The sequence below is a fragment of the Cetorhinus maximus genome, chromosome 7 (genome assembly GCF_964194155.1).
Source record: "Cetorhinus maximus chromosome 7, sCetMax3.hap1.1, whole genome shotgun sequence".
NCBI classification, from domain to species: domain Eukaryota; kingdom Metazoa; phylum Chordata; class Chondrichthyes; order Lamniformes; family Cetorhinidae; genus Cetorhinus; species Cetorhinus maximus.
In genome coordinates this window covers 43593438-43619782 of record NC_135885.1, presented here as the reverse complement: position 1 = coordinate 43619782, position 26345 = coordinate 43593438, and the positions used below count along the sequence as shown (strand labels likewise).

Sequence of the window (26345 nt, the reverse complement as noted above, 5' to 3'; positions counted from 1 at the left end):
GAGAGAGAAAGAAAGAGAGCGAGAGAGAAAGAAAGAGAGAGCGCGAGAGAAAGAGAGCGCGAGAGAAAGAAAGAGAGCGCGAGAGAAAGAAAGAGAGAGCGCGAGAGAAAGAAAGAGAGAGCGAGAGAGAGAAAGAGAGAGCAAGAGAGAGAGAAAGAGAGAGCGAGAGAGAAAGGAGAGAGCGAGAGAGAAAGAAAGAGTGAGAGAGAGAAAGAAAGAAAGCGAGAGAGCGAGAGAGAGAGAGAGAGAGAGAGAGAGAGAGCAAGAGAGAGAGAGAGCGAGAGAGAAAGAAAGAGAGCGAGAGAGAGAGAAAGAGAGAGCGAGAGAGAGAGAAAGAAAGAGCGAGAGAGAGAGACAGAAAGAGCGAGAGAGAGAGAGAGAGAGAGAAAGAAAGAGCGAGAGAGAAAGAAAGAGCGAGAGAGAGAGAAAGAAAGAGCGAGAGAGAGAGAAAGAAAGAGCGAGAGAGAGAGAAAGAAAGAGCGAGAGAGAGAGAAAGAAAGAGCGAGAGAGAGAGAAAGAAAGAGCGAGAGAGAGAGAAAGAAAGAGCGAGAGAGAGAGAAAGAAAGCGAGAGAGAGAGAAAGAAAGCGAGAGAGAGAGAAAGAAAGCGAGAGAGAGAGAAAGAAAGAGTGAGAGAGAGAGAAAGAAAGCGGGAGAGAGAAAGAGAGCGAGAGAGAGAAAGAAAGAGAGCGAGAGAGAGAGAAAGAAAGAGAGCGAGAGAGAGAGAGAGAGAGAAAGAAAGAGAGAGAGAAAGAAAGAGAGAGAGAAAGAAAAAAGAGAAAAAGGAGAGAAAGTGAGAGAGATGAGAGTGAGTGAGAGAGAGATAGAAAGAAAGAGTGTGAGAGAACATGCTTAACAAGTAGAAAATACTGACCAAGTTAGAAATTTACTGGTGTGAAAGTTTGGAGAGAAAAAGACTCACATTCATATAGCATATCTTCAGGAATATTCCATAGAACCAAACATTCAATGAATAACTTGTATCGTCACTATTGTCACAAAAGCAAAGGATCAGCCAATGCATCCATAACAACGTTCCAATTAGATACTAACCAGTTATTCATTTTTGGCTGTGTTTAGCTGCAGGGAGAACATTGAGAAAACTCCACGGCTCTTCTTTGAATAGTGCCATTGGATCTTTGATGTTTACTAAGTCCAGTAGGTAGGGTCTGCAGTTAACATCTTAATTCAAAATACATCATCTTTGACAACGCACTACTCTTCATCTTTGCACTGAAGCATTACATTAGATTGTGTATTCAAGTCTTGGAGCAGGGCTTGAATCCACAACTGCCGAGACCATGCAGTAGAATGAGTTTTATCACTGAGTTTCCTGTCCGTGAGGTGCTAACAATAGAGAATATATTCTATCATTCATTTTCCAAGTCCTTCCTTGGTGTTTGGTCTCCCTTAGGCTTTGAAACTATATAAAACAAAACAGCTGTTGGACAGTGAGCTGATACGGCCATTATAAAAAGCTCCAGCAGCAGTGGGAACATTATTTCAGTTTTGATTTTAAGAGAAGGTTGAAAGATGAAAAGGTTGCAATTTCCTGTTATAAATGGAAGTGGAAGAGATTCTTTCACAGGAAACCCTGGAAGATCCTAAAGACTATTTGAAGTGTTCCAAATTAACGTGAGATTGATTAATAACCAATACCAGATCTCACAAATTCTATAAATTGATATCAGAGCTACCATAAGTGCAGCCTTCCACAACTGAAACTCAAGATTTTTTTTATTCATTCATGGGATGTGGGCGTCGCTGGCTAGGTCAGCATTAATTGTCCATCCATAGTTGCCTTTGTTGAGGGGGAATTTAAGAGTCAACCACACTGCTGGAGTCACTGCCAGACCAGGAAAGGATGGCAGATTTGCTTCCCTAAAGGACATTAGTGAATCACATTTTTTTTTTACGAAAATCAACAATGGTTTCATGGTCATCATTAGACTTTTAATTCAAGATTTTTACTGAATTCAAATTCCACCATCTGCCGTGGCAGGATTCGAACCTGGAGTTTTCCCCTGTGTCTCTGGATTACTAGTCCAGCAAAAATACCAATATGCCATCGCCTCACCTTAGGAAGATTGCATAGGCTAAAAGTACATCAACCTGCGCTAAATCAGAGTTCCCAACTTGCAACGAGCAACCCTCCTGGCTATTCCTCATTTGTCAGAGCAATGGCCGATGGAAGAGAAAAGAAAAATTTACATTTGCACAGCACCTTTCACAACCTCTGCACATCTCAAACCCTTCACAGCCAATGAAGTACCTTTGAAGCGTATTCACTATTGTAATGTAGTAAGTATGGCAATCAATTTGAACACAGCAAAGTCTAATAAACAAAGAGCAATGTAACAATAAATAACATCTCTAAAATAGATTATCTGGTTAAGGATTAAATATTGGCCAGGATACTGTCATGGGAGGGGAGAAATTCTCCTATTCTATGAAATAGTGCCATGGAATATTTAACATCCACCTGAAGGGGCAGACAGGGCTTCGGTTTAATGTCTCATCCTAAAGACAGTGTGATTTGAGTATCCTAAGAGCCTGAGAAATAGGAGCAGTAGGGCATACAGCTCCTCAAGCCTGCTCCACCATTAAATATCATCTGCCTCAACTCTACTTTCCAACCCTATAACCATATTCCTGTCAGTTTAGATTTTCTACTCAAGTCTCTACAATGGGACTTCAACCCATAGCACTCTTGCCTCTGAGTCATAAGGCTAACAGCCATGACTGACACAGCAATAATTTCAAACACAGCCATAGCTTGAAGCTGATGAGAGAATCCGTCGAGAGAATCCGTCCAATTAAATAAAGCGAAAAACCTGGAACCAAAAATCTCGTGGAATGCCCCTGTTCTTTAAGCATGTGTCTCGGCTCTTGACAAGAGTAGTGCTGGATTGCTGCCCTGACAGGTTGCATTTCAATGCTTGGAATAGCAGCTGCTGCATCAGAATTTTCAGTGGTTGACATCATGAATTCAATAGATCTTAACCCCATTGACTTGGGCATCTAGAATGGGGGATTGGGTAGGTGTGTGTAATATCACAATGTCAGTTTGCACAAGACTGAGCTTGTGTTAGGCAACTGCAAATCGTTTTCTCCAGACTTGCATTTCTGGCATCAACTGGTGTTACTCTAGCTCTCTCATCACGGTTGGATGAGACACGTAATCCAGTTCTGCAGGAACCTTGGTCTTCGCCCTTTTCTTGCCTGAAGCATCACTTTGTTTAGTTATGCTGAGCATCAGCTGCTGTTGAGATGCCCCAGTGCTTGAATTTATCAGGTGGATTTGTTTGTGCTTTCAGTTCCTCGCAATATTTTCCTGTGGAATGAAAAGGTCACTGGGTGACAGCCCCAGCAGGTAGTCAAAGAATCCCAAGGCCAATATGCCAAGTGAACAGAAAGGTACACACACTTCTGGGTTCTATTCTGACCATCAGTAATCATGAAGATCCTACTGCAATATGCACTTAATGCTTTTTGGCTCACTGATATGGGTTTTAATGTTGACCATGTTTACATGATTTTCCCTTTCACAGAAGCTAATGGATTGTTAGCATCCTTGTGTGGCATTTAGTGTGCTCCACTTACCATCTTGAACAATGGCTAACTGATGGATAAGGTGGCAAGCGCTCCCAAGTGCAATATTACATTTCTCTATGGTTCAAGTATAAACTTAATTCGCCAAGAGCACTTGGCTGAAAATTTTACAAAGATATGACTGAGTTTTCCCTGAAGCTTAAGATAGTCTCGGAGTCATAACGTGCCCTAAACATTAATTATGAGAGCAAAATCCAGTCTATTCCTTCCTGACAAGGTCAAAAGCCTTCTAACTACCCAATCGACATGCCATGACAACTTGAAGAATTACCTTTAACAGCCAATGAAATGAGATTCCATAATCATTTCAAATTCAACCAAATAGAGCCTTGAAATTTCACCAGGACTTCAATTGTGGATAGAAATCACCAGGATGGATTGGAACACTAGCCATGCATGCCTCAACAGGATCCTATTCAGCAACCTCAGAATGGCAGTTACAATGTGAGAGGTGACTCCTGACACTACTTCTTTGTGGCTTTCCCTCTTCCCCACTTGCCTAAAATAGTTATCAGGAATTGCTCATGAATGCTGAGGGAACCAGGCAATTGTGTGAAGTCCACTTCTTTTCAAAACTAACTCAGTAATTTTGTCCATCTGCACAACTTGCTCCATTTTCCAAACTCCATGCAAAGGAGGGCTGTTGCGTTCCGATGTCAACACCACAAAATGCCCTCTCCAAACCCTGAGATAGTTTGTTTGTCCAGTCACATGTACTGACCCAGAAGTGCCTTTTTGATCACAATTAACAGACTTTTGCTGCAAGTGCAAGGTTTCCAAGATGGTTATGCTTTAAGCTCTCTCTTTTAATTTAAGGTATAATGGAGCAGTGGAGAGGGACATGTGGTCTACTACTAATTCTGCCTGACGATAAGCCTATATTACCTGCTTCCCATGGGGACTGGGGGCCCAGGTCAAGTCCTATACAAGCCCAAGTGCCAGCTTTCACACCTGAACATAAAGACAGGAGTACCTGCCTGTCTTTGGGCAGACTTACAGACTCCCAGGCTGTCAGATTCAGAGGCTCGAGGGAGAGGGAAAAAGGGGGAAATGTAGAAACATCTGGACACTGGAAGATTTGCCTTGGCATGGCTGGCAAATGAGTTGCCATAGTGGGCTTTGCCGCTCGAAATCTGTTGGAGAATCTCAGAAGATTGAGGGAAATGACTTTGAACAGATATTGGACAATATAACACAATGAAATGGGGAGCAGCATGCCTTTTTGAAGCTGGGAGTAATGTTGGACTGGTTCCTGTAAAGAATTCAGTTGTGTTAGCGAGTTAAGGGCGGGTGGGAATATCTTTTCTGTAGTTTATTGTATTGTAATGTTTAGTCAATCTTGATTTTCATTGGTTACAGTAAAAATCTTAAAACTTGAAATCTTGTGTGATCCTGAGTCAGTCACTGGGAATTCAAATCTTTTTAAAAGTTAGCAGTCTCTACAGAGATTGCAATACTTTAAACAACAAAAAATTGATTTAGGATCACTTTTGCACAATTGCACGCCCTTGCAGATGAACACAATCCACTAATCAGTGTACTCTTTCAATGGGCTTCTCTTTCATTTTAGTTACCATACTAGGATGCACATTAGAATAGAATACACAGATAACAGTTTCCAGCTTGTTTGTTGATGACCACAGATGCAAAGGAAAGAAATCACTGACCAAATTATCTAGTGTCACGACTGCCCTATTGGCAGTTGCACAGACCTGGTCCCTTCATCTGCAATATCCTTACAATAAATCTCATCAGTCACTCCAACCTGGAAATCATCCACTGTTGAGACACCAGAATTTTCCCAACAGTGAAAAACTGCCCTTTTGATAATGAAAGTAATTGGCCAGGACTAGCAAAAGACATGCCAATTCACAATTAGAAAATAATTGCTGCACCATTCTGAACCCTGTGCTGACAACAAAAAGCTGCTGGAATGCAATCAAGAGAGCACTGCATCATCTTTGAAGCTGCAGGACTGTCACATTGCTATCATGCATCAGAAAAAATGGACAGTCAAGAAATATTTTGTGACTCCATTCAGAAACATACATGGTCGCAAAGGTCCTCTAATGCTCAGCATCATGCAACTTCTAAGAAATGTATAAAGATCCTCAGATGCAAGGCCCCAATCCCTTGAAGGCTGTATTTTCCCAGATACAATTAATGAAACACACCCCAAATCCCACTGCTGGTGAATAGGCCATTTGTTGTCTGGATCCAGAAGCACTTCAACTATTTAGTAATCATGAAATCTTAGGTAATGCTAATTGACTCTTCCATAAATTAATGTCAAAAAACTGATCCTGAAAAGGGAGAAAAAAAAAACCGACATTGGGCTTCTTACCATTCAAGGAAATGACATTCCACCTGTCAAAAAAGGAAAGCTCACACTTTTGGAGAGAATTTTTACATTTCATGATACAAAGAATTTTTGAGGCAGCTCATCAATACTCCCTAATACACATGTTGAACTGGTCACTGTAATGTTTATACTCATGACCAACATCCTTACGATTTTAAGGACCCAAGTTTCCACCCTGCTGCCACTCATATCTCTAAGTTGTTCAACTGAAATGCTGAGCAAAACTAAACCAATGTTCCCCTCCAGGATTTATTTTTGTAATAAAATTAGTTACGATATTGTACGTGAAAAGACTACATCAAGGAACAATGGTAGATTACCACAACATCTATATTAGAAGCTTATATCTGCACACTTGTCAACTTTTTCCATCATAAATTCTTAATTCCACATTTATGATGGAAACTACCATATACGCCTGCCATGCTGCAATTATATTCTCCACCTCGATCCACAAATGTGGGACTGCTGCATTACCATGGTAGGAGGAAGCAATTACAGCTTGCCCAAATTACATAAGAAGATTCCATTAGAAATGCATATAAAAGAACTTATAATGGAAATATAAAAATAAAGACTTTAAAATGGAGGCTAAATGAGGTATGGTCCAATTCTCTCCCAGCCTCTAACCCCACTTCATCTAAAGATTACATTTAGTCTTCATTCACTACGCCCAACTCCGCAGGTGTTGCCAGATCTGCTTAAACATTCCCAGCATCTGCAGTATTGTCCTTTTGTTCCACAGATCAATCATCCTAAAAATCACTTGTGATGTAGATAGGGTTTTCATTTTTCAACAGCTACACTCAAATACAGAATGTGCTACCATTTTCTTCTTGTTATTAAGAACAGCAAAGGTGTCAAAGTAATCAGGCTCTCCCTGATTTTCCTCCTCTTTGCTATGCCTAAGGTATATTAACATCATAGCATGACAGTTTGGAGTATTGTTTCATGGATTTTAGATATGAAAAAGCAATGCTTCCAAATAATGTGATCTATGTTTACTGGGGGTGAAAATTACAAATGATGGACATACAAATAATGCAGCTATGCTTATGTTTAATGAAAGCATTGGCATGGGTACATGAAGTTTTAATTCAATTGCTTAGGGTACAATTGTTCTTCAGAAGATTTTAAAAAACCTTGCACTAATGTAAAACATCAGCAGACATTACAAAGAAACTAGACTGAATTAAGAGTAAGGAGCCGGGCAATGATGTACAAGCACTGACACACCAGCCTGATCATACTCAATGTCAAGAGGATATCAGGATTCAGAACAGCTAAAGGAAAATGGCAGTTCAGGATACAGAAAACACCGTAATTTGCAAAGTCACTTGAAAATTTAAACATCTTAACCTGGAAATGTCATACAAATAGTGTTAAGGAGATCATACACATCTCTTTAGGAGTGCTCCCCAGAGCATTCCTTAGATTGGAACCGCCAAGTCTGCTAATAAATTCAGAGACAAGTCAAACAAAGATTTGCAAAACCTGTGCACTGTCATCCAACAAAATGGCTGCTGGGTCACTATCACAAGGTACAGTAAATGCTTCTTAAAATGGTAAATTAAGTGAAGTGAGAATTTGTATTTGAAAGATAACTGTTAAGGTGCAATTTATATACTAGATTTTATAGTATTCAGATCAACAGATTTCCAACTTAAAGCAAATTCAATTTCTATCCTTTAACTCTCACAGCAAGTTGTGCTGCTCTGTACCAAACGACACAATTAATCAAAACAAGCGAAAAGAAGAAATATATATAAAATATTTGGAAATACTGTGACAACATCCTAATTGAGAGGATTGGACATTATCAAACCGTTAAGAAGAAACTAGAATGGTTTATAGCAGTAATGTCACCCTAAAATTAGATTGCAGCCTTGAAATAATTCACCTATAATATTAATTGCTCACTGCAAATATAACATTTACGTTTTATATACTCATTGATTTCATTCTTCAATTATGATGGCACAGATGCCAATTTACTGAAGGTTCATTACATAAAATGCCACAACATTGCAGAAAATTAACTAGAATATATAATCTATAGGTGATGGATTGCAAAATATTATCTGGGAGATATAATCTATAGGTGTTGGGAGAAAAATCTTTATGCAGCATATGTTGGATTGTCCTAGATTGTTCTGGATCAGGATAATAATGAGCATGGTTAGCCCAGATACAAATATACTAACATACAGAACATCAGATGGCTAAAAAGTTGAAGAGATAGTTTTATTTTTTCACTATTAATGCATGGACACAAACCAATGGCACAACTGATGTTTGTAGAGTTCATTCTGTCACGATACGAAATGAAATCTTCGTCTCCCCGGTCAACTAAATGGAGCGGAATTTAAGATAAAATAAAAACAAAATCTACAAGAAATATTAAAATGATGATCTAGAAAAGCTTTTTAAACCCAGTTTTAGGCCCCAACACCACAAACCAAAATACAACCTAACGTGATAGCAAGCGACAAGGGAACGATTGACATCCAAACTGACCATACGAAATTCAAATCATCTCTGACACCATTTTCTGCGACACAACCCAACAAATCAACATTTAACCGGGGCGGGACTAGGCCATCACGTTAGACTGATCCGCAACGGATCCTTAAAAAAAAACAAACGGTTTAAATGGGACTGAAAAATAGAAGATTGGATAAATGAGCCGCCGATATTTTTGAAATAAATATCGAACTTTGTACTTGACGTTAATAAAACCCCAAGTAGTCACACGGCGCCGAATGTGTTAGAGAAAGGCGATACCTCACAGTCGACGCTTCTTCGCCGCTGACACAGATTCGACTTCACAGCTGCTGCTTCGACCATAAACTGGGCAGCAGCGCGTGCGCACGTATAACAGAGCGACGGCAACAACGTAACCCTGGCTCTCAAACGAGCCAGCGGCGTATTGCGCCTCGTGCGTAAGCGTGCTCGCCACGAAGCGCGCCCCGCCCATACCCCTTGCGTGCTCCTGATGGCGCCGCGCTTTGGCGCATCCCCGCGACCCAATGGGTGCGAAGGGCGACAGCAGTTGAACGATGTGGTTTCTTTACATTCTGTTTTGGGGAACGGCGCAGATAAATTTTATTTATTGCAAGAAAGAAGGAATACCCATCGCAACTTTTAAAGTCGTCACAAGAACACGAGAAATAGGTGCAAGAGAGGACCATATGACCGGTGGAGCCATTCGGACGACCATGGCTGATTATGTCCTTCAGCTCCACTTTCCCTCCTGCTCTCCATATCCCTTGAAGCCAAAAATCTGCCCATCCCAGCCTTAACTGTATTTAACAATGGAACCTCCATAACCCTCTAGGGTAGAAAATTTAGAAAATTCACCACCCTTTGAGTTAAGTAATTTCTCCTCATCTCAGCCATAAATGCTTGGTCTCTAATCCTGAGACTGCACCCCTGTGTTTTAAATTCCTTGATGAGTGGAAACAATTCTCAGCATCTACCCCAGGCTTGTCCAACCCCCAGCCTGTGGGCCCTGATGCCTCTGTATGTGGGCCACAGACGCCCTGTTCAAACTATGGGTAAGTTCAATGAAAGATTTGCAAGGAGCTGCACTTTCAGTCACAGGTCATTTCTCTCCTGTCATGAAGCTATTAATGTATATAATATTTTGGAAAATATTTTTCTTTTAATGTAGAGGTTTAATCTGCGGGTATGTCTTAATTGGATTAAAGCTGGCTGGCCTGGGTGCTTTGATATATACTAGTTTTGATATGTAAGAGGGATAGCATGCATTTGAATTTTTTGATTAGAACATTCAAGAGGTGGGGTGAAAATTGATGCCTTTTTAGCAGCTACCAAGCAATATGTTTTTATATTAAATTGGTACAATGAATGGGGTTTCATTGTTAAAAGGTGAAGTTCAAAGAGGTTGTTGATACAATGAGATTTAACGTTCAATGGGGCTGGTAGGTATAACTTCAGTAGTTTTCGGGTGTGCAGGCAGAGGCAATGTAAGATCAAAATGCAGCTGCAAGCCTCCAACTGGCTCCACAGTGAAAAGAACCTCATTTTGAACTAGTAAGGTGAAAATGCTTTGCCTGGTGTTTGGTTAAGTGTATGGGGTGCTATTGCCTTAACGGAGATTAGTTTGGGAATTTGTTAGAAGTTATGATAGTAGTAGTTTGTAGCCATGTGTATATATTTTAACCTGTGTAAATTAATAAAATGTTTCAATTAGTTTAATGTAAAGCCTCGAGAACTGATGGTCTGATTCCTGAATTTAAGGTCACATCTCAGACATAACACTTAAATTATTGGTTATGACAGTTGTTTAAGGTTTCCCTCTGGGATTTTGAAATAACTCTGCTTTACCATCTGCAGCGGTCATAACACCTGTGACGAGCCTATCAACAACAAATTCAGTAGAGAATCAGTTTCTGATTGGAGGAGCAGTGTGAAGGTGAGTGGCTTCTTCTTTGTTTTTACAGTGTGCTCATGCTCACCCTCCCATGCAGGCACCAGCCCCTAAAGGATCACAGAGGTCGGAGAGTCCATGAGGATCAGCAGAGTTGCAGCAACAGTGCCCACCCAGCCCCATGTCTGCTTGAGGCAGTTGGAGTCCCAGACAGGGTGGAGTGAGGAAGCACAATTTGGCATCATCACAGCCATTGCACTGTCTTTCAACTGTAGTTGTTTAAGTCTAGTTCATTTTGGGCAATCTATCACCAAACAGCAGCTAGTCCACTGCCTCACCTGATTATTCCACCTTTTGGCTGTGTCTGTTGTTTGCTCATTTAATTTATCACAGATATATCTTTTACTAAAAAACTGAAATAAAACATCAAAACCTGCAAACAAATACAGAGCTGGCTGAGAACATGAGATGAAACCATGCTGCTGGCTGATGGACTGATCGATCCATGGGTCTTCCCAAGCAAAGGAAGCAAGCAAGGACTTGGGAGAGGGACAGCGAGAAAATTGGCAAGCAGGAAACAACAAGTGTTCAGCAATTGGGAGGAAATTTGGAAGGCCCGCGGAGCAGGAGGCAGAGACATGGTCTGTGGAGTGAGTGGAGACCATGGAGGCCCACCAAATGGAAGGAGGTCCATTTGGTGGGCCTTCATGGTAAAGTGTCAAAACGTTTTGGACCCAGGTGGAGAGCGAGCAAGTCTCTGCGAGCAAATGACAGCGAGAACCACGACTGGAAGTGAGCAGCACACACACTCCCCTTCCCATGCTCCTCCCTCCCCAAAAACCTATCTACAAAGCAGGCCGGGAGAGGAGGAAAACCCAAGCTGAAAGGCAAGCCTTTCCAACCCCACTTTCATATGAATTCTGCCGAGGCCACCTCAGTGCCACCACTGGAGAATGCAAGGTCAGTGTTAGTTAAACCCAACATCTTAGCTTGACTCTGGTCCCCAGCCCTTCCCTGGTGACCGGGACTTGGGACTTAATCTATGTATCTAGCTCTGCTTAAGCGAAAAGGCAAAAAGGTTTTAGTGATTAGCCCTGCTGCTTCTACCAGTCCTCTGTGCATCTTGCTTCTCCTCTGTTTCAAACTTAAACTCCCTTGACAGTTGGCCTATATTCAATAATGTTGGTGTATAGAGAAACATATTTAAGCAGGGCAAGTGGACATATAGTCATACAGCACAGAAACAGGCCCTTTGGCCCATCAACCACAGTAATGTGGTTGACTCTGAGATGGCCTAGCCAGCCACTCAGTTGTATCAAACCGCTACAAAGTCTCAAAAAAGGAATGAAACCAGACGGACCACCCGGCACCGACCTATGCACCAGAAACAACAACGGTATTCACAGCCCTGTCGATCCTGCAAAGTCCTTATTAAAATCTGGGGACTAGTGCCAAAATTGGGTGAACTCCCTCACAAACTAGTCATGCAACAGCTTGACATAGTCATCCTCACGGAATCATATCTTACAGATAATGTCCCAGACATCACCATCGCCATCCCTAGGTATGTCCTGTCCCACTGGCAGGACAGACACAGCAGAGGTGGTGGCACAATGGTATACAGTCAGGAGGGAGTTGTCCTGGGAGTCCTCAACATCGACTCCGGACCCTGTGAAGTCTCATGGCATCAGGTCAAACATGGACAAGGAAACCTCCTGCTGATTACCATGTATTGCCCCTCCCTCAGCTGATGAATCAGTGCTCCTCCATGTTGAACTTCGCTTGGAGGAAGCACTGAGGGTGGCAAGGGCGCAAAATGTATTCTGGGTGGAGGACTTCAATGTTCTTCACCAAGAGTGGCACGGTAGCACCACTACTGACAGAGTTGGCCGAGTCCTAAATGACATAGCTGCTAGACTAGATCTGCGGCAGGTGGTGAGGGAACCAACAAGAGAAATATATACTTGACCTCATCCTCACCAACCTGCCTGCCACAGATGCATTTATCCGTGACAGCATCGGTAGGGGTGACCACCGCACAGTCCTTTTGGAGACAAAATCCCGCCTTCACATTGAAGATACCCTCCATCATGTTATCTGGCACTACCACCCGTGCTAAATGGGATAGATTTCGAACAGATCTAGCAACTTGAGACTGGGCATCCATGAGGCACTGTGGGCCACCAGCAGCAGCAGAATTGTATTCAAACACAAACTGTAAGCTCATGGCCCAGCATATCCTCCACTCTACCATTACCATCAAGCCAGGGAATCAACCCTGGTTTAATGAAGAGTGCAGGAGGGCATGCCAGGAGCAGCACCAGGCATACCTAAAAATGAGGTGTCAACCTGGTGAAGCTATAACACAGGACTACTTGCGTGCCAAACAGCAGAAGCAGCAAGCAATAGAGCTAAGCAATCCCACAATCATCGGATCAGAACTGAGCTCACGACCACCAGTCATGAATGGTGGTGGGCAAACAAACAACTCACTGGAGGAGGACGCTTAACAAAAATCCCCATCCTTAATGATGGAGGAGCCCAGTATATCAGTGCAAAAGATAAGGCTGAAGCATTTACTACAGTCTTCAGCCATAAGTGCCGAGTGGATGATCCATCTCTGCCTCCGGAGGTTCCCAGCATCATTAATGCCATTCTCCAGCCAATTCGATTCACTCCACGTGATACCAAGAAATGGCTGAAGGCACTGGATAGTGCAAAGGCTATGGGCCCTGACAGTATTCCAGCAATAGCATTGAAGACTTATGCTTCAGAACTTGCTGCGCCCCTAGCCAAGCTATTCCAGTACAGCTACAACACTGGCATCTACCCGGCTATGTGGAAAATTGTCCAGGTATGTCCTGTACACAAAAAGCAGGACAAATCCAACCCGGCCAACTACCGCCCCATCAGTTCACTCTCGATCATCAGTAAAGTGATGGAAGGGGTCATCAACAGTGCTATCAAGCGGCATTTGCTTAGCAATAATCTGGTCACTGAGCCCAGTTTGGGTTGCGCCAATGCCACTCAGCTCCTTACCTCATTACAGCCTTGCTTCAAACATGGACAAAAGAGCTGAATTCCCAAGGTGAGGTGAGTGTGACTGCCCTTGACATCAAGGCTGCATTTGACCGAGTGTGGCATCAAGGACCCCAAGAAAAACTGGATTCAATGGGAATCAGGGAAATCTCTCTGCTGTTTGGAGTCATACCTAGCACATTGGAAGATGGTTGTGGTTGTTGGAGGTCAGTCATCTCAGCTTGACAGCATCACTGCAGGAGTTCCTCAGGGTAGTGTCCTTGGCCCACCTATCTTCAGCTGCGTCATCAATGACCTTTCCATCATAAGGTCAGAAGTTGGGATGATCGTTGATGATTGCACAATGTTCAGCACCATTCACGACTCCTCAGATACTGAAGCAGTCCATGTCCAAATGCTGCAAGACCTGGATAATGTCCAGGCTTGGGCTTCCAAGTGGCAAGTAACATTTGCGCCACACAAGTGTCAGGCAATGACCATCTCCAACAAGAGAGAATCCAACCATCGCCCCTTGATGTTCAATGGCATTACCATCACTGAATCCCTCACGATCAACATCTTCAGGGTTACCATTGACCAGAAACTGAACTGGACTAGCCACTGTGGCTTGACTAGCCACTGTGGCTACAAGAGCAGGTCAGAGGCTAGGAATCATGCGACAAATAACTCACCTCCTGACTCCCCAAAGTCCACCATCTACAAGGCACAAGTCAGGAGTGTGATGGAATGCTCCCCACTTGTCTGGATGAGTGTAGCTCCCACAACACTCAAGAAGCTTGACACTGTCCAGGACAAAGCAGCCCGCTTGATTGGCACCACATCCACAAATATTCACTCCCTCCAACACCAACGCACAGTAGCAGCAGTGTGTACCATCTACAAGATGCACTGCAGGAATTTATCAAGGCTCCTTAGACAGCACCTTCCAAACCCACGACCACTACCATCTAGAAGGACAAGGGCAGCAGATAGATGGGAACACCATCATCTGGAAGTTCCCCTCCAAGCCACTCACCATCCCAACTTAGAAATATATCACCGCTCCTTCACTGTCACTGGGTCAAAATCCTGGAACTGCCTTCCTAACAGCACTGTGGGTGTACCTACACCACGTGAACTGCAGTGGTTCAAGAAGGCAGCTCACCACCACAAGGGCATTTAGGGATGGGCAGTAAATGCTGGCCTAGCCATTGAAGCCCACATCCTGGGAATGAATTAAAAACAACATTCCTGGTTGCAATTTATTCAAGCAAAAAGGAAGGAAAAGGGGAAGGGGTGGCAGCAGTTTTCAAAGAAATTATGACTGAAAAGGGATGATATAGTTGAGGGGTCAAATATAGAATCTGTTTGGTTAGAATTAAGGAACAACAGTGGGAGTTATTATATTGCTGTATGTACTATAGCCAACCAAATAACGGAAAAGATAGAGAAGCAAATTTGTGGGGAAATTATAGAAGATGCAACGACAAACTGAAGAACTTCCAGTTATACTAATATAGCATCGGTGTAAAGCAAAGTGGAGGAGGAATTCCTGAAATGGACACAAGGGAACTTTCAACCACTGTGGTTTTTTATAATTTTTTTAATGGGATATGGGTGTCACTGGCAAGGCTAGCATTTGCTGCATATCTTTAATTATCCTTGAACAGTAGCTTGCAAAGCCAGTTAAGAGCAACCCAAGGTAAGAATGGCAAATTTCCTTCCATGAAGGTCAGTGGTGAACCAGATGGATTTTTACAACAATCTATGATAGTTGTCATGGTCGCCATTTTTGAGACTAGCTTTATATTCCTGATTTATTAATTGAATTGATATTCCACCAGCTGCCATGGTAGGATTTGAATCCATTTACTCAGAGCATTGGCCTGGGTCTCTGAATTACTAGTCCAGTGATATAACTAGTACCCCACAGTCACCCTGTCTTTGTCCATCCAATGAGGAAGGAAGCAGTGCTGCATCTAGTTCTGGGACATCAGGTGAGGCCTGAGAACATGTTTCAGTGGGGAAGTGTTTAGAGAATAGTGATCATAATATCAGGTTTAGAATAGAATAAGGAACAAACAAGCTTAAATATACTTCACTGGAGGAGAGTTAATTTCAGTGGGTTGAAAAGAGACATGGCCCAGGTGGATTAGAATCCAAAATTGGTAGGCAGAACAGTACTGAACAATGGTGGGGCTTCAAGGAGATGGTTTGAATACAGAGTAGACATATTGCAATGAGGGTGAAGGAAGCACATCTTAGTGTTCCCTGGACGATGAAAGATATCAAGATTAAAATGAAACAGAAAAGGAGGCTTATAACAAAAGGAAGGTTCACAGTAGAGAAGAAATCTTAAAATGAACGTGGCAAAAAGAGTGTATGAAAATAGTTTAGTAACTAACGTAAAAGGGAACCGAAAAGTCTTTTATTAGCATAAAAATAGTACAAGGGTAGTCAAAGGAAGGGTGGAGCCAATTAATGACAAAAAGATTGTTAATGGAGGCACAGGGCATTGATGAGGTATTAAATTAACGCTTTGCTTTCACTGGAGACGAGGTTGCTGCCTATGTCGGAGTAAAGGAGAAGGTAATACTGATATTGGATAGGATAAAAATAGTTAAAGAGGTACTTGAAGGTTGGCAGTACTCAAAGTAGAAAAATCACCTTGTCCAGATGGGATGCATCCTAGCTTACCGAGGGAAGTAAAAGTGAAAATTGCAGAGGTTGTGGCCACAATCTTCTCTAGATGTTGGGGTGGAGCCAGGGGTCTGGAGGACTGCAAATGTTACAACCTGTTCAATAAAGGAGAGAGGGATAAAGCCAAAGACTTCAGGACAGTCAGCCTAATGTCAATGGTGGGGAAATGGAGAAAACCTGCAACAAAATTAATTGGCACTTGGAAAAGTATGGGCTAATAAATGAAAGTCAGTGTAAATTTGTTAAAGGAAAATGGTGCATGCCTAATTTGATTGAGTTCTTTGAAGTAAGGAAGAGGATTGATGAGGGTAACAGTTTACATGTGGACTTTCAAAGGGTATTTGATAAAGTACTACATATCAGACATTAGCAAAATTGAAGCCCACAGAACTAAAGGAACAGTGGAAACATGAATATAAAATTGGCTAAGGGGCAGAAAGCAGAGTAGTGGTGAACGGTTGTTTTCAGACTGGGAAATGTATAATTTTGTTCTCAAGGGGTCAGTGTTACGACCATGTTTTTTTGACATATATCAATAACCTGGACTTGGTAATATAGGGCATAATTTCAAAGCTTATGGGTGACATGAGAGTCAAACATAGTAACCAATAAGGAGGATAGCAACAAACTTCAGGAGGAAATAAAAACAGAAAATGCTGGTAGAACTCAGCAGGTCTGGCAGTATCTGAGGAGAGAGACAAGAGTTAATGTTTTAAGCCCATATGATTCTTCAGAGCTCAAGACGAGATGGCCTCTAGCTCTGAAGAAGTCATATGGACTCTCAACATTAACTGTTTCTCTCTCCTCAGACGCTACCAGACCTGCTGAGTCTTACCAGCATTCTGTTATTATTTCAGATTTCAAGCATCTGCAGTATTTTGCTTTTGCCTTTAAACCTCAGGAGTACTTTGACTGACTGGTGAAATAGGCAGGCAGATGGTGGATGAAATTTAAAATGCAGTTTTGGCAGAGGAGAGCAGGACCCAAGAGTGAGTTATGTAGTCCAGCCAGGTCTAATAGTGAATGGTTAGACCGGTTGTCTGCCATAAACATTCAAATCATATTCTTGGAGCTAAGGGAACAGGGTCAAGAACCCAACTAGGGTGAGAAAGTGTAATGCTTTTAAGGGCATTAAAGATCATGGTGAAGGTGTCATTGAGCAGATTAGTAGCTGAAGAAATGTAGTCATGAATGGACTGCCAAGGCTAGACAGTTGGGAATTTGCAAGTGCTGTCGTTAGTAACTTGGAAAGTTTTTTTTAACCCCATGGATGGACACAGAGGAGACAGTATTGGGAGGAGGAAGGGAGATGTGAGTGGAGAGGGATACAAAGAAATGGTCAGAGATGGTCATACCTGTGATTGATATGATGCGAACAGAGGCCACATAAGGTTGCAAGATCAAAGAGGTATCCATGAATATAGGCAGCTGAGTTTATTTGGAAGGTGAGATTAAGAGAGAATGGGAGGGCAGTGAATGGAGGTTGAAATCATGGCAAAGAGAAGTCTCTCTACAGAGGCTGAGGAAAGTGGCAAGACATGTCAGTGAGAGACTTGGTGTGGCAATTGGGTGGGTAGCAGGGAATGAGGATTTCAAAAGGGAGGCAAGAGGGATTAAACGAGTGTGATTCTCAAAGAAGGAAAACAAGCCAGAGGAGCAAGGGGACTGAGCATGGTGTTATTTGATAAGGGCCACTCCATGGGTGTGGCAAGTTGCTGGAAAGTATAGCTAGGTGGGGAGATGTCATCGCCCTTCACCCTAGTTTCTTTGAATGACAAAGGCTTTCTTCACAAGCAGAGAGATATGGTGAGTAGAGGTGATAGCTGCTCCATAGGAGCAAGAGTAGGCCTTTTGAACCCTTGAGCCTCTTCAACTATCCAATGAGATTGTGGCTGACCTGCAGCCTAACACCTGCCTTTGCCCCCATATCCCTTAGTAACTTGAATTAACAAATCTATCAGTTTTAAATTTAACAATATATTTAAATAACCATTTGCAGCAGAGTTCCAAACTTCTACTACCTTTTACACATTGAAGTGTTTCCTAATTTCACTCCTGAAAGGTCTGGCTCTAATATTTAGATAATGTTCATTGCACTAGACTCACCAACTAGCGGACAAAGTTTCTCTCTATCTAAACTATCTACTCCCCTTAATATGTTATGTTACAGACCGGGGCGGGGGGGGGAGGTGTAATTTGAACAGCCCCGATTTCTCCTCTCACGAGCCATCCGTAAACTCAAACTTTTTTTGATTCCCCCCCCCTTTATAAGTGATGGCGTAGTTTCCCCAACCCTTCAGTTTTGGAGTTATCCAATCCTCTATTAATAATCCTACAGCAAACTTGAGATAAAGTAAAATAAGAGGGGTTGGTTTATTTTACACACACAATGCCGGAAAGGGTTTCGCAACGTCCATCCCTTTTTGCATTCGTGCAATAAAAGAGGGATAAGGGAAAAAAAGGGGTTCAGGGCAGAGACCACAATAAAAAAAATAAGAATTATGGTTTCATGTGAGTCTGGAGTCAGTATCCAAGGAAGGTTCTTTTAGGTGGCTTTGTCTGGCAGAATTCCTGGTCTTGGTCCTAGGAACTCAGTTGCAGGTTGAGTCTTTTGAAGATGCAGCAGTATCCTGGGTATTAGCTCACTGTAGGCAAAATACAGGGTTCTTTCTGGTAATCAGACTTGGAGAAAAGTGGAGGTCAAAGTCAGGCTGCTCGCCTGGAGCCCAGTTCTTGTCAGAGGTTAAACTGCAAATGAGGAGAAAATTCAAGAGCTGTATAATTAAAGGAATTCAGACAGCTCAAGTCTCAGTCATGTGACAGGATGGTTTCAGGTTGAGCTCTTCAGCCAATGAGGTGCCGGTTTGAAACCCATTGTGTTCTGGAGCAGGTAATGGTGGGCCATGAGCACAACCTTGGAGATCAGGAGTCACAAATAGCCTTACCTTTATCCATAGTTGGCTGGTGCAGACTTATCTACAAATCCTGTGTCCTGGCTTGGCTGGAATGTTTCTATAATACAAGTCACATTCCAGGAGGTTGATGAGGTAGCCTTTGTCAATTGGAACAGCTTAGAATATTCCAGAACCATGAGCACGTGCTCAGCTACAGCGATTTTATCAGCCCAGCAATTATCCATTTTGAAAAACAGAAGAAATAATTTTATAAAGTAGCTAGGCTGACATAGATATATATACATATATATAGTTTTTCCTGTCTCCTGGGTGGGATATGTAAAAACTTCGATTAAATCATCCTTAACCTTCTAAATTCCAGGGAATACACACTGGTTTATGTAATCAATCCTTATAATTTAACCCTTAGAGCCCAGGTCATCATTTCTAGTAAATCTATGCTGCATTCCCTCCTTCCTTTCTGAGGCATGGTGCCCAGAACTGTCCACTATGCCAGTTTTGGTCTAACCCAGGCTTTGTATTGTTGAAGAAAATCTCCAACCCCCTTGTTACTCTAGTCCTACAGAAATAAAGACCAACATCCCACTAGCTTTATTTTCTGTATCTGTCCATGACATTTTGATTATCTATGTACCCAGACCCTCAACGCTCTTTTGACTTCCATGGTTTCTAGCTTTTCACCATTTAGAAATTAACCTCTTCTATCCTTCTTAAGTCCAAAGTGGAACTTACATTTGTCCACATTGACATCTAATTGCCAGTATTGACCATTTACTTAATCTATCAATATCTGCACATGATTTTCTTTCATCAGCACTTGTTCATAGAAAAACAACATTGGAGTTTCTAATACCCACCCTCAAGAGCTGGATCTGTACTTGATGGAAAGGAAAATGGGTGTGGTTTTTGGAATACAGTTCTTTATAGTCCCAGAACATCACTGCAGGAGTTCTTCAGAGAAATATCCTTGGTCAAACTTTCTTCAGAAGCTTCATCAATGATCATTACCTGCTATAAATTCACTGCTCATTCACTGAATAAAGAAGGAATCGAGCCAGTCTTTCCTTAACATAGGTTTATTCAGAAAACACAAGCGCGGACTTCCTTTTCCTTTCTCCACACAGGTGGAAACTGGTTCTTATATAAACTTAAGAATAATGCCCTCATCTTTTCCCAATTCTTAACAGCTGATCTCACTTACAACTAGAGCGTACAATTCATTTTGACAGGTTTGTAACATTAACATTACCTGCAGTGTCAGAAGTGGGGCTGTTCGCTGTCAATTCCACCATATTCATTTTAATTCACAACGTGTCAGACAGTGAACCAACATATGTCTTAAAACAGCAGGATCTGGATAATATCCAGGCTTGAGCTAACAAATGGCAAGTAACATAAGTACCAAGTAATGACAAGAGAAAACCAAGCCATTTCCCCTTGCACTTCACCAGTTACAATAATTCCGAAACCCCACCATTAACATCTTCGGGATGACCATTGAGCTAAAGTAAGACTGGACCAGCCTATCAACAGTGGTTACAAGAGCGGGCTCAATATATTGCTCACCACCTGACCCCTCAAAGCATTTCCACCAACTACAAGGCTTAAGTCAGGAGTGTGAAGGAATTTTCAGTGCTCATCTGAAAAGATTGGTATCTTCTGGGGCAAAGTACTTCACTTGATCAGTGCTCCTGTCACTGAATTCATTATCCCCTCCATTACTAGCACACTGTGACTGGACTGTTTATTAACTACAGAATGCACTGAAGCAACTCACGTCCCGTGCACCTCCATCCCTTGCAATCTTTACCACTAAGAAAAAGAGCAGCAATATAATGGGAGTGGTATAGTTACATGCTACACCAATTTGGATATATATTGAGATTCCTTCATTGCCATTTGTCAGCATCTTGGGATTCCCTACTGAACACCATTGTGGGTGCACCATCACCACAAACACTGCAGCAGTTCAAGGATAACGTCCCTCACTAGCATCTCAGGCAACTATGGATGAGCGATAAATACAACCTTGCCAATATTTCCTATATCCTGAGAACATTTTTTTGAAATGGCACCAATAGTTTCTACATTGACAGCTCTTACCAGAAATAAAAAAGCTTGCATTTTGCTGGAAAGAGAGATATGTTACTGAAGCTTTTGGTCTTGCACTCATTAGGACAAACAGAAGAATGCCAAATTTCAAACAATCACAACAATTTGTACTACATGAGAAAAGGGTGCTGATTGGTTGACAGATCGACTCTGATTGACCGAGGCATTGTCATGGAGAAAGAAACGGGGAACAATAGGCTCCCCAAGCTCCCAGGTATTTCAAAAAAGGTGAAAACCCTGAACATTTTTTTTTTTGCTTTTTGCCTTTTATGTTTGCAGGGAATGGGTACTTGTATATGAATGTATGTTACTTCTAGCAAGTGTAAATGAGCCACATTACGAACTTTACTGATTATCTTAAATTGGTTGTTAGTGTAGCTATTAGTGCACTCAGGATTGTTCAGGAAGTGCTTCCCAAATTGTGGAATCACATTTAATAGCTCTTTTGTTTTCGGTTTTACTAATGTGGCTGGTTCAGTACCCAGCCTATTATGAACAACTGAAGGAACATGCTGTTTAGTTCAATTAGCCAATCACTGGGACATACAACCTATCTACCTGGCATTGCAGTGGCACTGAAATTCATACACAATGTTGCTCAATTGTGTGGTAGGCAGAATGTCCTCTTGGACTGACAGCAGCATCCTGTTAGTGGAAAATATCACTTGCGCAGCCACTGCATTGTACCAGCATGAAATAGTTTGCTTACCCTGTTCAAATTTTTGAGATACTTTGCCCTTCCAGGGTAATTTGAGGTGCACCAGCCATTTTTCAGGTCTGTCAGTGGTGGTCTTTGGCACATTTGTGAGTTTGTGCAATACACAGTGAACAATGATCTTATCAGGATAGCTTTGATGTGCTTTATTTCTACATCAAGCTTGCAAGGTGAGCAAATTGCTTGGGCCCTATTTAGAAGATTGCTGATAAGGCCAATCTTATAGCGGGTGAGCTGTACAAATCCCAACATGTGTTTTGATTGGTGAAAATAGGCTTGCGATAGACAGTAGTGGAGAACCCATTAGTGGATTTATCAACCAGCACGTCGAGGAAAGGGAGTGTGTTAGATTGCTCCATCTCAAAAGTGAATTTGAACACAGGGTGGAATGTATTAAGGTCTGTAAGGAAATCCTTATATGCAGCTGAAGATTCAAAGATCATGACGATATCATCTACATATCAGAAATATCCCTGGGTAGGAGGTTAGGGCTCATTTCATGAAAAACGTGTTTCTCGTGGAAATTGACGAAAATGTTAGTGCGCACTGGACCTAGGGATCCCCTGACTACATCATCTATTTGGGCATACATAGTGTCACTAAAACTGAAGTCGACTGCACGATTTGCAAAGTTCTTAAATTTAGTGAATACAGATTCAGAAAATGGTGGCGCATCTTTATTGCCATGATATAGAGACACATCACAAATGTCGATGGCTTCCTTCAGCGGCGTGTTTGTAAATAAGCTTGCAACGAGCACAAAGACAAGCCATTGCTAACTTATGTATAATCTTTGCAAAGGTGAAGGAATCCTTCTCTGTATATGTAAAATTCACTAAGAACTGGCTGTAGTAATTCGCTCAACCATTTGGCCAATTCAGCTAGCTGTCTTGCAACGTTATATGATAGGATTTGTCTTCATGGCTCACTATGTCCATGCATGTGTGAGCTGCCGAAGACACACACATGTGATGTCCCATTAAGCCCTATTTTATCAATAACCAGTTCTGCGCAGCATAAATGAATGAAACAAACTCTGGTGCATGCCAATTCAAAGATAGTGTACATTGCGGCACTACTCAGGTTGTTAATGTTTGTGACAAAAGTGTGCTAATTTTTGTAATATTTTTCTGGTTATTGTAAAGTAGGTTTATGGGTGTATGTATAGGTGGTTCTGTCTGTGTGACTTAATTACATTTGGAGTCAAGTAGACTGCAAGCTTGAAATCATCAAAAGAAGCTAGGTGTAGGAATGTGCTTGAGATGCTAATGAGTAAACATGGATGCTGGCTTAGCATGTAAGTTGTGAAGGGAATTTACATTTTTTTTAGATAAATAACGGGATTGTTTGGATTTAAAAGCAACATTAATCTATTTACAACTAGCCAGATAAGCAAGGCTAAGGAGTGTGTTTATTTTTACCCAAGGCTACTGACAAAACTGGCAAAATTAAAGTTTTTATATTATGAGGAAAATACAGTCTCAAAGACAAATGGAACAATATAATTTACATATTAAAGAGAGAAACATATATAAAGGAGAATGAAAGGAGAGGAGAGAGCCAAGTAAGATCTAACAGGAGTGTGTGAAACAGCCTTCAAGAAGCCTCCAGCCATTTGTACATTAGTCTGCTCTGTAAATTGACTGAAGTTGGGGAAGCCATTGGGAATTCCACTGTCAAGTGGGTATTGTGCTAACTTGCTGGTTTCCTTTTAAATCTAAAATATATTTTGGACTGGTGCCTTAAAGCGGGTATGTAACTGGGAGTCAGGTCAATTAGGAATTTTAAGAATTGTTATAATAAGTAATTGTAGTCTTATGTCTGTACTTGAAATTTTTTATTTTGTTGATAAATATTTTAATTACATTTTTAAAAATCTCTAAAGGTCTTAGTGGACTCATTACCTTTGAATTCAGTGCACACATTTCATTATAAATACAAATTGCAAAACCATTGTGACAGTCCAACCAAGTTTCCCTTGTGAACTTGGTCCACCAGGCACACATCATCTGCCATGTCATAACATATTCAAGCCATGAATGAAATACTGCTATATAGTAAGACATCAGGATAGCGCCAAATTAATGGCCTGAATCTTCCAATCAGTGGCAATGCTCTGTGCATTGCCACTGCCCGTGAAGAATTTCCTGCACATTTCTTCCGGAATTTTCTAATCCGAGCTGAGGAAGAAACGCACAGCGCAGTGTCCCCTGTGGAATCCATCAGACCAGAGTAGAGTTGGGGAAAGAGAGGATACATGTCCTTTTTAGGACATCTGCTGCCATGCTCAGGTAAGTTTAAAGGTCCAGTCTTTGAATGTGGTTAGTGAATGGACGAGTGGATGAATGAGTAAATGGGTAGGTGGGTGATTGGATTGGATACTTGGGTAGGTGGTAGATGGGTGAGGTGGGTAGGTTGGTGATGGATAGGTGAGTGAGTGGGAAGGTGTGTAAGTGGGTGATGTAGGTACATGGGTGAGGTGCATAGGTGGGTGACTGGGTAGGTGGGTTATGTGGGTACATGGGTAAGTCGGTGAGGTGCATAGGTGGGTAAGTGGGTAGTCAGGTCAGGGGGTATTTAGGTGGTTGATGGCTAGTCGGAGGGTTGGGGGAGGGGTGATTTGGGGGGTTGGTTGCGGAGCTACTCAGGAGTTAAACCAGGTTTTAAACTGTCTATAACATTTCCTGGGTAACTATCGTGGTAGGTCTTGCAGATTTGTCCCAAGTCTTTGTCTTGAGCTCAGGGTCTGGGCAGCAGGAAATTGCCCATTGGAAGTTTAAACTTCCCAGGCAATTCCCACGTAGGTCCGTGCGTCAGGATTTCCGCACAGTGCTGATGCACACCATCTGTTCGACGTCTGGTCTCCGACAATCCAAAGACCAGAGGATTTGGCTCAATGTATTCAGAACTTGAGACACATAGAGGGGATGTACCTGTATGCACCCATATACTTGGAGAAAGCCACACTGGCCTTGAGTAACGTCCAGTGGTGTAGCCTGCCTCTGGGAAAAGGTTTTTGTACGCAAATGAATTTTGTGCCATTTGGGGAAGAAATTCATTGTGCAGATTTATGTTGATTCCCTGGGGAAGACAGTACTGTTTGACCCACCTGGGTTTCCTCATTGTTATCATTGCTACCTGCCCCTGGGGAATTGGCGTAGTATGCAGAAGTGGCGCCAAGGCAAACAAATTTCTCCCATTTGTTACTGGGATATTTGTTTGACCAGCAGGTGGCAGCAGAGGTGCAGTAAACATCAAACAACGTCGAAATGTGCCCAGGAACAAGTCGAATGCAAATGGGAAGAAAACGTAAATGCTGGAAATCTGAAATTAAAACAGATTATTCTGGAAATACACAGCAAGTCTTTTTTTAAAGAGAAAGACAAGTAATGGTTTTGCTATGGGCTCTTTGTGGACTAGAACTAGAAGCTAAAGCAAGCTATTTAATGGAATTGGGTGGAAGGAGTGAATGTTTAAGGTGGTGGATGGGGTGCCAATCAAGCAGGCTACTTTGCCCTGCATGGTGTCAAGCTTCTTGAGTGATGTAGGAGATGTACTCACCCAAGCAAGTGGAGATTATTCCATCACTCTTGAACACACATTGGGTGCAAGGGAGATAATGGGTGAAGCAGACAAGTTTTAATCAAAAGCTAGAACAAAATGAGAAGTGGAGAAGGTTGTGTAAAGATAAGAAAATACATCAAAAGAACAAAAGGTCATGAATTAACTAACCGGAAATAGGCTGGAATCTATTTAATTGACCCTGATTGTAAAGTACGTTTGTCGTTTGCGATTTCGCCGTTTGCGAGGCTTCCTGGGATTTTATTATATAAGATTGCACCCTTCAGGTAATTCACAACACTTCCTCTAGCGTCAAGTTGGGATGTGACTCCAGAGTCTACAAAGGCACCTTTAAAATAATATCCATGTGGACAGTGATTATGCTAACGAGTGAACATCAAACCCAACCATAAATTATTAAATTGGTTTAAAGACAATTGGCCAGAAATTGGTCCACACTGTTTCTTGGGCGCAGGGATCGTGATTTACAACCTGGTCACACCATTGTTGTGGAGATGAGCAACTTGCAAATTCGGTGCTGCCTCTTCATTTACCTGATTGTCACATTGGTCCAAGCAGGGCTTGATTTCTGGCTGCCCGAGTGCTCAGCTACGGTTGAGCAGGGTTCACAGGAACAGACAGCTTGCTCCTTTAATTGGCTTGTCCCTCTTAAAGGAAAGTTGCACTGAATGACAGGAGACTGCTATTGCTGCAATTCTAAAGATGGAAAATGGAACAGCAAGGTTTGGAGAGGACTCCCAGGTTCACAGATGCGGCACTACAGGCAGTGGTCACAGAAGTGTACAGGTTGAGAGATACCATAGTTCTGTGGGGTGCCAGGAGGCCCTCAAATTCCACTGTCAAAAAAGTTTGGGAGCAGGTGGCCAGGGAGGTTAATTCCCAGAGTGTGGTCCTGAAGACCTGAAAGCAGGGCCATAAGAAATCTAATGACCTTATGA

General features: G+C 42.1%; 1 protein-coding gene and 1 long non-coding RNA gene across 3 annotated transcripts in view; one reads left to right on the top strand and one right to left on the bottom strand.

The window, feature by feature from the left end:
- The window catches only part of rnf6 (ring finger protein (C3H2C3 type) 6), a 52819-nt gene extending 43988 nt beyond the window's left edge, over positions 1-8831 (bottom strand). The window contains exon 1 of one of the 2 annotated variants that reach the window (XM_078545397.1): positions 8757-8831. In XM_078545397.1, coding sequence (XP_078401523.1) covers positions 8757-8819 — 63 coding nt within the window. In that variant the 5' untranslated portion in view covers positions 8820-8831. The remainder of the gene's footprint in view (positions 1-8756) is intronic. The other variant, XM_078545396.1, reaches the window with a different exon arrangement.
- A 118-nt stretch (positions 8832-8949) lies between these two features.
- On the top strand, positions 8950-25177 carry LOC144682457 (uncharacterized). Its single transcript, XR_013577037.1, has 3 exons — positions 8950-9529; positions 10332-10410; positions 25056-25177. It is a non-coding gene; the product is annotated as an uncharacterized LOC144682457 (long non-coding RNA).
- Positions 25178-26345: the final 1168 nt, after the last annotated feature.